The sequence below is a fragment of the Dicentrarchus labrax genome, unplaced genomic scaffold, assembly GCF_905237075.1.
Source record: "Dicentrarchus labrax unplaced genomic scaffold, dlabrax2021, whole genome shotgun sequence".
In the NCBI taxonomy this organism is placed as follows: domain Eukaryota; kingdom Metazoa; phylum Chordata; class Actinopteri; family Moronidae; genus Dicentrarchus; species Dicentrarchus labrax.
This window is the reverse complement of record NW_026136705.1, coordinates 22,172,314-22,185,923: the sequence shown is the minus strand read 5'-3', so window position 1 is coordinate 22,185,923 and position 13,610 is coordinate 22,172,314. Positions and strand designations below refer to the sequence as shown.

The 13,610-nt window shown below is 39.3% G+C and overlaps 1 protein-coding gene across 1 annotated transcript in view; it reads right to left on the bottom strand.

Moving 5' to 3' along the window:
- septin8a (septin 8a) overlaps window positions 1–13,610 on the bottom strand; it is a 37,179-nt gene that overhangs the window by 4,723 nt on the left and 18,846 nt on the right. Inside the window, 6 exon segments of the mRNA XM_051400521.1 lie at window positions 3,495–3,664; window positions 4,668–4,800; window positions 4,973–5,141; window positions 11,511–11,559; window positions 11,561–11,608; window positions 13,007–13,168. Coding sequence (XP_051256481.1) covers window positions 3,495–3,664; window positions 4,668–4,800; window positions 4,973–5,141; window positions 11,511–11,559; window positions 11,561–11,608; window positions 13,007–13,168 — 731 coding nt within the window.

Below are 13,610 nucleotides of genomic sequence, written 5' to 3'. Positions count from 1 at the left end.
CCCGGATGAATATCGTCAAACAAATCATGGCAGAGAGACACATCAAAGTTGGGAGGGGGGGGTTGCATTTATTTCCAACGACAGACAGTAAATACAGCTGCTCTCTTCTCTCCATCTCTGAGTGTAAACTCTTCTACAGCGAGCTGAGGCTTCTATGTTTTCCTGAATCCTCTGTGTGTGTGTGTGTGTGTGTGTGTTTGTGCGCGCATACTGGCTTCATGTTTGTGTCCATTGTCACAACACTCACATCAAGGCGATCACTCATGGTTTACAATAAAGTTACATTACTTATGGACAATGTACACTGTCATATGTGCTTCTTACAATAATATCATATTCAAAAACTAGTACATTTTGCATATTAAGCTGGGAAAGCTCTAGAAAATATTCACATACATGTATTGAGTTAATATGAAACAGCACCAGAATATTGCATACGTTTTTATTAAGACTTAAGACTAAGTTTTAAGTTGTCAGTACCTATGTATATGCAGTGATATATACACAGTATACAGGTACTCAGTTTTATTGCTTGACATAATGCTATTTAAATGTATTATTTGGGCTCATTTGATACAGGATTTATTCTACTGTGAACCGTACTTAACATAAATTCTAAAGATTATAGAAAGGTTAACAGACATACCACAACTGGACAACATTTCAAACAGCTCGTGTATTTAAAAAAAACTTAAGGAAAGGCTTTTTTTACTGATATCTTCAATTATTAATTTGAATGCCAGTCCTATAAAATTAAGCATAATTAGAATTTTTTTTTAAATACATCTTGAATGGTTTCAAATGACTTGCCGCTGTGTTACACTGTAGTACCCAAAAGGTTTGAAGGGCTTCTCGTTTCTGTGTGAATAGTTGATGGCAAAAAAAACCAGAAAATCTTTAAATCACAACATAGAAAAACAAAATGCATATATATATAAAAAGTGTCCAAAAAAACAACAACAAAACAACAAAACAACAAAAAACAGAGAATGAAAGATCCTGAATAAATGAGATGGCCACTGTTGGCAATTTCCTCTTTATCTCTCACCATCTTTCCCTCTTTTCTCCCCTGTGGCTTCATCACCATCATCATCACCATCATCATTATCCTCAGTGTCTTTGGTCCATGTGCACAATGTCAAGATGGAATGTCAAAACAAAAAACAAACAAACAGACAAAATAAACAGGTGTTGTCGTTGTATGGTGATGGAGGACAAATCCATGGTCGTGTGTGGGAGGGTATACAGCGCCCATAAATTAACTGAAAAACAATGACAAACAATAAACAAAATAAATTGAATGAATAAACAACTACTTTATGGAAATAATAAATGCGTAATAAAAAGATTTCAAGCTTTACAGACAACTAATAAAGTAGCACTGAAGCAAAGAGGTGGTGCAGTTAAAGTAAATACCAGTGCTTGTGTTAGTGAAGAGAAAACAGAAGTGTGAGCCATCACCACTACATTCAATATGATGTAGTTAATCTGTCAGTGGGGGGAGCTCTAAGTTCTTCTTCTCAAACATCACTCCTGAATGCTACATTTCATCTGCAATAAAGTTTAATATACGTAATACGTTTCCTCAAGTGTGTCAGAAAAGAGAGTAAATCAATCGCATAACAAGCAGACTAAGGATCTGTGGAATCGCTTTCACTAAACCACAAAATGGAAGATCAGTTTCCTACAGCCGCACTGATAACAAAGTGTGTGAGCAGCCACAAGATGGAGCCACATGTCCTCACATGAGTTCTCACATTTCAGGCCTCAGACATAAACTACGTCCAGTACACTTCACTGTCACATCATTTGTCCAAAGCTTAGTGTACGTTTTCAGATCATTTTCCAACCTCCCAGACAGCCATCAGCTTCAGTTATTCTCAGCACAGCTTGAAGCTGAACTCACAGATACAAAACTGTATTTACAGTTGTCTAATTTTTTCTAGGATTTCTTCTGAAAACACTTCTTTGGTGGTGCGGTGATGGGAAACACTGCATACGTTAGCTACAAAGTGGCTACCTGAACCTGAACCATATGTGACGGGTATATATGCTGTAATTGATGATGCTGTGACGGCAGGGATTTGCACCCATTCAGCCACAAGATCTTTAGTGTTGATGTTGGCTGATGAGGCCAGGCCTTCTGTCTGCACTTCAATTTTTCCAAAAAAAAGTGTTGGAAAGTATTGAGGTCAGGAAGCAGTCAAGTTCTTACACATTTCTTTATGGCCGTCAGGTCTGATGAACAGGTCTGTCTACATAGTTTTGGCCACATAGTGTACATTGTTGGTAAAACAAAACCAGAAGAAGCTGCGGGTTCCTTGAAGGTGCATACAAGGATTTTTTAAACTACTGCTACTACTCTATGTACTAAAGATAAGAAAGTGAAGGTGACATGACTTTAATGGGTTATTGAATAATGAGCCTGCGACATGTCTGTCGGTGTCACACTATACTGAAATGAACAGGAACCAATGGCTGTCTGGAAAAATAAAGAAAATGGTCTCCAGTGCAGTGAAATAAAAAGCCTGAATTCTAGTTACACCTGCGTGTGTGTGTGTGTGTGTGTGTGTGTGTGTGTGTGTGTGTGTGTGTGTGTGTGTGTGTGTTTGTGTGTGTGTGTAAGCACCATCAGCATACCCCTGACTGAAAATCAGTTTAGCGCTGTGTGAGCTGCATTCTGCATCACCTATTTATGAGCCAAGCTTTCGATTGCCTCGGCGAGTGAGTTCACTGACTCCTCCCTGAATATCCTGAATAATTAGAGCAAGGCAAAAGGAAAGAGTGAAAGGACAGGAAATGTTAAGCTTGGGCAGGACAAAAAGGGGAGGAAGTTTCCTTAACACATGCCAGGCATTTATAATAGCTTAAATGCTTGTGTGTTGGAGATAGGTCGACAACTGCGCAGCACATTCAATTAAAGGTTGGTTGCAGCAGAATGCAAACCTCCTGCTAAAAGAACTTGTGACAGGGGTTAGAGAGCAAACAGAGAAGAGACGAGAGAAGCTGGTGTACAGAAAGGCGAATCATTTCAGGATTTAAGGCCCAGATTAAGAAACAACAGGGTTAGTCGAAAGAAAGGAGCAGGGTTGGAAAAAGCAGCTTTCTGTTATGGAGAATAGAATGAGGTGAGTGTAGGGATGGGACGATATTAGTGCATAACGCAATAAACAACACTATCGTGATAATGGTGAATATCTTGACATGGCCAGACTTTAAAAGGCTGTCTAGCTCACGTCTTTCCAGTCATTCCAAAATCCAAATCCTGTCACCGTGGATGAAGGCTTGGCTTGCCTGTTTAATCTCCCACCAAAAGAAATGGTATAGATTCCAAAATAAAAGAACACAACAAATATATTTTCATGATTATCACGATAATATTGTGTTTTGTGATTATTTTGGCCAAGATAATCGTGACATTTCCATATCGTCCCATGCCAAGGTGAGTGAGTGAGTGAGTGAGTGAGAGTGATAGAGAGAAGGGACTGACTTACTTTTTCTTGTCCTTGTCTTTCTTGAGGGGCTGAGATAAGGAGAGCGTCTCGGCTGCCACCTTCTTCCTATTGAAGGCGTTCATCTCCTCCTCCAGGTCTCTCCGCTTCTCCTCCACCTTCCTCTTCTCCTCCTGGTGCATCCGCTTCAGCTGCTCGAACTTGTCGTGCAGCTGAGAGGGAACAGTGGTGATGGGACAGACAGGTGAAAGAAAAGATATTCGGAAGTTAGAACAGGGACATGAACACCCTTTCTGAATTTTATTTCATAGGGATGTTATGAAAAATTCCTAATTACCCACATCCCTCATGTCGTCCCTCAAGTAAATACTGTACTGGAAACAACTGCTTTTAATTATTGTGCTTCTAGAGTCTGGAATAAGTTTCAAGGAACCATCAAGTTGAATGCTACAAATCTCAAATTCAAATGGTCAAATGATTTAGATGTAGAGGCCTGTAAATGCTTTAAAGAGTGTTACCATGGCGTCTTTTAACTTGAATATGTTCTTATTTATTATGTTACAATTGATGCATACCTTTTCTTGCACTTTATGACTTTTGATGATTGTTTTTACCTTTATTTAAGCATGTATTTTTATTGTTTTGTGATTTATTGCATGTACGTTGTGTATGCAGGGCACCATTGAAAATGAAACCTCTGTCTCAATGAGTTTTCCCTGGCTAAATAAAGGTTCAATAAAATAAATAAATAAAGATTTGATTTGGACTGTAGTGCTAGGCGGCATGACAAAAATTTATATCATGGTATTTTTTTAAGATTCTGGCGGTTTATCACAGTCTATTTCAAAATGTATTTATTTTGCATGACTGGCCCTTTATATAGGTTTATAGTGGCTTATGCTATTGTCAGGAGTACATAGAATATATAGTATATACTGAAGGCTTTCATTACTATAGGGTTTTTTTGGTCCCACAAAATGATACAATATGTAAAGGAATCAGAAAATATTGCTTCATTTTCAAATTATTTAAATGTTCTGTTGCACAAGAAATCAATTAGTTGCAGCAATTGTATTAACCATGCACTCACTCAACTAACAAAAGCGGTTCATCGAGCATATTGCCCAGCACTACTGATCAATATTTTCTGACCTTCTGTCCTCAGTGCTGCTATTGTGCCACATTATCATATACACACACACACTTGTGACTGACCTCTCTCTCCTTTTCTTTCAGTTCTGCTTCCGTCTCTTTTACTTTGTTGACAAACATTTGTCGCATTTCTTCCTCTTTACGCTGCAGGTCCCCCAAGAACTCTTTCCTCTTGGCCTCATATGTCTCTTGAAGACTGGAGAGAAGAATAGACAGGATAGAAGAGAGAGTGAAAATAGACAGGAAAGGATTAGGCATTGTCTCTAAACAATACAGACTCTCCCTGCGGTTGACACTCTGTCAACCGCGCTCTGTGGTTTTGGATTTTGTGTGCGCGTGTATGCTCTTTCACTCTTCAAGCACTCTACCTGAATGGCTGGCTGTCAGGATCCGTATCCTTAAAGCCCATCTCCTCCAGCTTACAGCGTCGGTACAGTTCATAGTGGCGGGCGTGGGTCTGCTCCCTCAGATCCTCCATGTTGACTCTGATCAGCATCTCTCGGAGTTTTACAAAGTCGCAGTGACTCTCGTTCTCAACTGAAGGAAGAATACACACCAGAATTAGTACAGCAGCTGCGGATCAGGTGATCATCTTAGTTACTTCCAATAAACGTATGTATTAGAATGTAAAAGTTAGTTTTGTTTATGATTATGCTACAAATATGCAGCCATGTCTTGTTTCAAGTTCTGAGTCTTTGCTACTCGCTTTTATTCTGTGCCTGGCTGTCTTTTTCATTGCTTTCAACTTATTTTAACACCCCATCTGTCAACCAGTTACCCTCCCTTCCTCTCCATTTCTCTCTCGAAAGCAGGAAATCATACCACATCTCTACAGGAATGTGAAGTAGTCACTGGAGAAATCACATTTGGAATCCATTAAATCAAGCCAGTTGTTAAATTGAAAATATTCTGCACTTTTTGTGGTAAGTGATTTTAACAACTTCACTTTACTTTCACGTCTGAGTGACTCTCACACTTAAATGAATTCATGGTGGGGAAAGGGCAGGAAGCGTTTCCTGCCTGACACACTGACAGCAGGGAAGCCCTGGGCGTCATTTCCGTTCTGATGAAGCCCTTTTACTCATAGGTCACCTCATTTACTCCATCGCCACAATATGGGCTAAAAACGATTTATTTATTTTTTTTGTCGATGTGGGAAGGGCAAATGGACAGGGGCGCGTGAATGTGGACTGAACCCGTCTCTACTGTGAATCAACCACCGGTCAAATGTGGTCTGGATAAAACAAGTGGGAAATAATATGGCACTGCATACGCTGCTAGTCAGCCACAGGGTTTCTGCAGGATTCACCAAGTTAAATTTAAGACTTTTTAAAACATTTTTAATATCATATAAATGATTATTATTAAAGCCAAAGTGTAAAAGTATGATGGAAAAGTTGGGAACTATTTATTGCTACATCATGGTCTTGACTACTAACGGTAATTGAGTGAATACTCAATTAGTAGTTAAGTCTGCTCATTGTTGATGAATGCACTGAAATAAATTAAATGAAACAAAAACCCTGAAGATCACAGAACTGATTGTAGTCTTTCAGTGCCCTATCGCTGAACACCACTGGACGGCTACTGTAACACACAAGCTACAACAATCACACTCCCCGTCTGAACTTACTGATACTACCGGTATGAATAAGCAATCATCTCATATCCCATTCCTTATTCAGTGCAGCCGACAGTAAGTGACACATGCCCTATTTTGTTAGTGAAAGTCTTGAGATTGATGACAATGACATGGCTGGATAGCTAGCTAGTCTTGTTGTTAAACATATGGTCAAATTATATTTACTGGAGCAGTGAACATATCAAGTGACCATGGTAGGAATTCTAAATAATGAAAAGTGGAATAATGCCCTTCAAGGAGTCCTTAATGAGGAATTAATGGACAACAGGGAAGCAAGAACTGTCAGACGCGCAGTGGGGTACACCTCATCGGCCATTATTTCTTACTTGTATCACATTTTTTCTACGGCAGGCAAGATGCCTTTTGCAAATTAAGACTTCAAGACCTGCAGATACCCTGCAGCCAGAATCATTTCTACTGGCTCTCCCCTTCTGTAGAATTTTTTTTTTTTTTTAAATCACTCCTCCCTTTATAAAATAAAGTTTTCCCTTTGTGACGTTATTTTCCTTCCATTCATCGACTTGATAATACCTTCGTCTATAGTCTATGTGGAAACTTGGAAAGCTGATAATCATTTGATATGCCCAATCCCCCCCAAACTTTTGAATGCAAAGTACTAAAAACCTGGAGCACCACCTAAAGCAGCTTTGATCCGGTGTATAACTTGATACATCAGCCAGCTAATCGAGGACAAACTAGAATGGCTCATTAAAATGGGAGTGCGCTGTCAGAGGGGAAAAACAACTTTCCCCTTTCAGGAAGTTAATGTGGTCAACCTGTTAGCAATCCTCAGAAAGATGCTAAAGATGCCTTCCAGGAACATATGCCGTGATCCCCTTGGGTAGCAGTGGTGCAGAATAAGATGTAAGTTGTGTTTAAATACCATCACAAGCTGTGAGCTCTGTGGATGTTAAGACAGCAACAACTATATTGAAAAAGTCCAATTAGGATGGCATTTAGCTTCTCCTGGTGGAAAATGCTGGGAAAGCAGCCTGCAGTGCATGAAATTGAACAAAAAAAATGCACCAGTCAAAGTGCCTAAACAACCCAAACATTCAACCCAAAGAAATAAGACTTTCTTTCATTAGAAGAGAACAAAAAAAATATAAAAAATACATTTTTTAAAAGATGTGAAATAGGAGCCGTGATGCAGCTGGTTTATTTTTACACAAATTTGCTGGTTGACCACACATCATTAGTGGGAATATACGAGTTAAAAACAGAAATGAAGTGTTCTCTGGGGCTGCATCCAGGCTACTGAAATTGCCTTTTCATTTGGCATCTAATAGCCTCTCTGTACTGGCCCCCCGCTGAGGGTTGAATGAGGGCCAATCCTCTGACTGACTGCAGCACTGAGCCCTCAAGATATCGGAGCACAGGGCTCTGCAGACACACACTCACACAAATACACACACACAGAAGCATGAGAACGGAAACATACAGAAATGGAGGAAAATAGATGAATGGTTGCAAATAAATCTTCAGTATACATTTTAAAACACCATGTTGCAGACAGAGTGGTAGACAAATAGCATGGTGAATAGAGTTAACATATGTGGTAGACCCTGGTCCTCGAATTATGTGGTACGCAAGTCCCTAAATACTACACAATTTAGAATGAAACTACTTAAACTACAAGATCACTTTAGTGTCATTTAAAATAAGTTTTGCAATTGCGGTAATATTTTGTCTCAATATCAGCCTGCTACGAACATCCATGAACGTAGCACACTCATGCGTCACAATTAATGACGAGCAAAAATTTGATGGCAAGGTAGTAAGTGGATGGAAAATCAATGGTTCAAGAAACACTGCAATTGTGGCTCCAGGTGGGAACTATGGGAAGAGAAGTGTGGACCAGAGGACCTCTCTTCCACCAAATGATCTCCAGTTGAACTAGTAGAACTGGTTCCGTTCAGGATTCACAACAATACATTCTTATTAGAGGTTATCTGAGGTGGTACATGGTGTAAAATCACCATTCACCATCTGGAGGCCATGAATGTTTATACAATATTTGATAGCAATAAATCAAATAGTTGTTGAGATAGTCAAGTGGCAGACCAAATGACCAGCCCACTGACAGACCAATATTGCCCTTGACAGAGCCAAAGGAGCTCAATATCTTGATTTTCACATCTTTTTTTATTCATGAATTTATAGATATTATCATTGTTAAGTGTGGCTGTATGGTTTGCAGTGTATCTCAAGATGGGTTTTGGTGGGACAGTCTAAGGGAAAACTCCAGGAATGACTTTGACTCATACGTAAGAGCCAGTGAGGACACATAGATGATGTTGGATTCTTATGAATTAATAACAACATGACCAATAAACTAAACCTAAGGTTGAGTGATAATTCAGTATAATTTATTAGCTTTCAGTGAAAGAAAGTTATAAGTCATTGTTTACCACAGTTCTATTGTCTAAATTACTCATAAAAAACTTTTGGATATGTGAAGTGTAATAGTAAATAATCGTTCATTGTACTGAACATCAATTCATTTTAGGTGATTTTACATAACTGACATATTGTCTTGACATTGATATTTGAAGAAAAAAATGTAATCTACAACTGAGAGTCAGATTCAAAGTAAGTGTAACAACATCCATGTTCACATACAAACTACAATATGTGTGCACAGTTGAACTAACAGTAGGCTGCAGAGTATAAATATCAGGGGTCTGCTATATGTCACAGATGTCTGGAGAGATAACAGAGCATCAAGATCCTGAGGGAAGATAAACAAACACACACACACACACACACACACACACACACACACACACACACACACACACACACACACACACACACACACACACACACACACACACACACACACACACACACACACACACACACAGAGAGAGAGAGAGAGCCTCCTTCAATTAGTCTTTTTATTAGTAGACAGTCCTCCCTCTGTCTTCCTTCAAGTCGATGGAAATTTCCCATGGCTGTTCGAGAGGTTACCATAACCCATCTATATGACATCTGGCATCTACAAACTGTTTCCACTGACACAGGCCTTCCTTTCAGCTTGCCAAGTGTAGTAAAGCACTGAGACATCTGTCCTCCTCTGCCCCTATCCTCAGATACTGTGACAAAGTGGTTGTGGTTGTATGAATGGTGAGCCATCAGTTTGCAAGCAGGCCTGACTAACAGCAAAGTAGTTTGTAGTATTACCTGTCATCAGTCCAGATTTTTGTTGTTAGGCAGAAATGGACATGGTTGATAAGATAATTAGATGCAGACAATAACAAAACCAAAAAACTAAGAAAAACTAAAATACAGTGTACATTAGGTGTTTACACCCACAATGTCAGTTTCTTCTTTATTATCTACTTCCTGTTAATTCATACAGAAGAACAACAAAATAAGGAATACATCATTTGAACTGAGTTTACAGTAAAGCTGAGATAACGTTTTGCAGCTGGCACTATTCTGTATAGTCCGGACTGGACTATAGCTTGATGGTGACTGATGGAGTCCAGAGGAATCTGTACCCTGGAGACACACAGAAGGCTTTATAAATAACCATAGCATGTCCTCTGAGGGTTGGGGAATGAGAGTGGTCAGTGGATAATGGAGAGAGGGAAGGAAGAGAGGGTGAGGACACAAGAGCAGTAAACCGAAGAAAGGAAGGAAGAGAGAGAGCTGGCCCAAGACCGAGAGAGAGAAAGAGCTTCTCTGAGAGTATAACTCCCATCTAAGTGGTAATATTCTCAAAGCACAACTCTTTGTGACATTATTGAATTAAAATGTTTACTCTAATTGACAAGGCACAGGGGAATGAGCTGTGGGAAACAAAGATCCCAGGATCCCTGACACAATAAGTCTACATGGTCAACGCATGCACGCAGACACAAAGGCAAAGAAACATAGAGTACATGCACACGAAGAAGGACATACAACACCATACGCACCACAAGCACGCACGGACTCACACTGGCGACCTCCCAAAACAATCTCACCCACTCGCCCTTAATTTTGCAGTGTCACTCAGCATGAAGTCACACTCACAGCTGCGGCTGGGCACTCGCGCATTAAAAGGGAGGGTTTAAATAAAGGGGCGAACTGTGGGGCGCCTGCGCCACACTGCCATGAGCAGAAAAACATCTTTTACAATGGACACTGACAGACGCCTTGCTGAATTATATTATGTGCCATTTCCTCCAAGCGCAAAACATCCATAGCATTAAAATTGACATATGTAGGGAAGTTAAATTATATAAGTTTACTCCATTCTCCTGCATGTGTGCTTGATTAATCATTTAGTCTATGAAAGATCAAAAAGTAGTGAAAAGCACCCATGAAACATTCCCACAACCCGAGGTGATGTCTTCAAATTGCTTGATTTCCTTTACTATCATAACTGATAAAAAGAAATACCAGCAAATGTTTGCAATTCTTCTTTAAAAATTACTGAAATGAATAATCAATTGTCAAAATAGCTGCACAGAGAACACAGCAAGGCTGCAGGGCCGGAGAAAGACTGAGCCATGTACTTCCTCAAGAATGATCCACCCATGACCACTTTCAGACACATTTACAATTATTATAATTAATAATTAATCAATTTTGGTATAATAAAGACTGTACCACAGCTTAAGTGCTGACATTGCTCCTCTATGTGTTGAGTGGCCAATGAATGAATGTCAATATCTCGTGATATAGCACTCCTCCCACATTTCCACATGTATCGCTCCGCCTCATTTAATACTTGTAACCCAGCAACCTAATAAACAGCTAGTAGATATAGAAACTAATTGGGATCATCAGATTTATTTAGGGCAAAAATTAATTACAACTATTTATCACAACAAATATGTTGTTTTTTTTAATTTGCAAATCCTGTTTAGCTGTCAAACATAACAACTACTGTTCACGGCCTTTCTGTTGCTTCATTAGAGGCAAGGGAAGTCATGACTGAAACCACACAGAGATCAGCACAATTCTCGACTGTTACTCGTGACTGGCAGGAAGTGGCTGAGTTATTATTTTTTACATAGTTGTCCAACTGACTATGTTAATGAAACTGTGGTATCTTACCAATAATATACTTCAGACTTAATACTTGTGCTTATGATCGTAGCACCACTATCACAGTTTGGCACTCTCTCTGTGTTATTACTTAAAACATCCATTCTGTGGCAGTCTAGAGAAAAGCGTTAAACATCCACTGACTCCTTCATGTACTCATTGTTTTGTTCGCTTGAGAACTCCCACCAATACAGATTAACTTGCTTGTAAATGGTTCTCACCTTGCACGACACCCCAGGGGTACTGTCTGGCCCTCACGGTTTTGTTTCCCCACTTTGACCTCTTCCACGCTCCCAACCACAGCAAACGGCAGATGGGCCTGCACAGGAAAAGACATTAGAGTGTTAAAAAGGTCAAGAGGGCAAAAATGTAACTGGAGCCATTGCCAGCTCCTTCTTTCGCCTGGGTTACACTTTCTTAAAGAGTTTTTTTTCCTAGTTTCTTTACAACACAGCAACCATTTCCCAAATTAGATTCCACTACACACAACCATGCTACATACATATAACGTATATTATTATACATTAACATAATGTATATTGAGGGTTTAATTTCAGATAAAACCTATGCCACTGTGCCTGTTGTCTCCTTTATCTTTCACAATTAGACCGCACTAGAGAGAAGTGGAACCATGTTGACATATGAGTTGCACCAGAGCTCTTTTAATTTTAATATGTGGCTCAGTTGGGGCTCAGAGGACTATTTTGTTGTACACACTTTCCTATTGCTCTCATAGCTACTATGCCTCATTTAGGGTCGACAGCAAAGGCAAAAAATATGCCCGATACGCAACCTCAAAAATTAGGTGGAGAGTTGAAACCAGCTGGCTGGTTGCAGCTCAGAGGAACAAGCTGGTGAGTGTGGGCGCTGATGTAACCGACTATGAATAGATGGGGATACTGTACAAGGACTGTGCCGGGGAGAACCAAATGCAGTCTTATTTATCCATAAGAGAATTTACTGTTTGTGCATTTGAACATGTGTGGGTGTGTGTTTGAGCCACGTGATTATGCATCATCCCCACTATAAAATTGAAACTAAAAAGGCTGAAGAAATGTATCTGTACTTGCTGCCTGAGCAAAAGTATATGTTCAATTATATTGCTATATGCATATTTTGTCAGTATTTGTATTTTTGGACAATGGAAAATGTACAAATGGACATAGAGCCTATTTTATGAAAACATGTGCGGCCATCAAGTTCATAAATCATTTTTAATAACGGACAAAACTGAGGAATAGTGCAATCAAACAGAGCTAGTGTTCATACAATTCTGTGTAAAACTATGTTGTATATACTCCATGTCCAAGCACATGCCCGGGGTGAGCTAGTATTTGCAAATATTTGTAGGGTTTTTCCCGTTATACAGTCACAGATTTGTGGGATTGCAAAGTGTCTTAATAAGAAGACAACATTACTTTTGCATGTGTTAAAAGCAGTTAAATTGTGTTAACATATGCTGATGTTACCAGATGTGTAACACATAAGCTAGTGAAGACATGCTGTTACAAATCAGCAGGCACACAGATGTGTCAAAAGTCCTAGGAACAATGCTATCATTTCTATATTCACAAAACCTGTCTTCAACAAGGGAAGTTTGAGTATATCTTATTATCTACATTAAACACTTACAGTGCACAAATTAAGGAAAGGTAAAAAGACAGAAAGACGTGTGAGACTTCTTGAGTGTGTATTGGAGTGTCCCAACATGACTTACGTTCATGGAGGCGTTGATCTCGCTGACCGCTTCGTCGTCCGTTGGAAACTGATATATCTGGACACCGTTGCTCACCAGCTCACTCATAATCTTTATTTTGAACTTATGGAGCTCACTCTTGGAGATTGTGTCAGCTTTTGCAATTATCGGTATTATATTGACCTGAGGAAAGGATGAGAAAAAGAGAGGGGGGATTGTACTCATTTAAACAATGATATTGAAAGTGTAGAGCATTGTCTTTGTTTTGATGGCTGAGTCTGACAAAAGATGATACACATTCCTCTACTGAAAGCTGCTTTGTGTTAAAGCATTAGAGTATACATACAGTATATTATGTAATGGTTTGGTTTAGGCTGGTCTGACATGCATCATCACTACAGGACAAAATGTGCCTCAGTATGAGAGAAGATGCACAGAGAATCAACCCAATGTTTCCAGAGAATTACAGATTACAGCAATTACCTTCTCTTTGTCAGCGGGTCATAAACAAACACTGACAATAAAGCTAAATTAAACATATTGATAGCTTGATTTAAAACATAAACCAAACTAAATACATTGCTAAATATGGCGGAAGAAGCAGACAAGACCATATGCAGCAAAA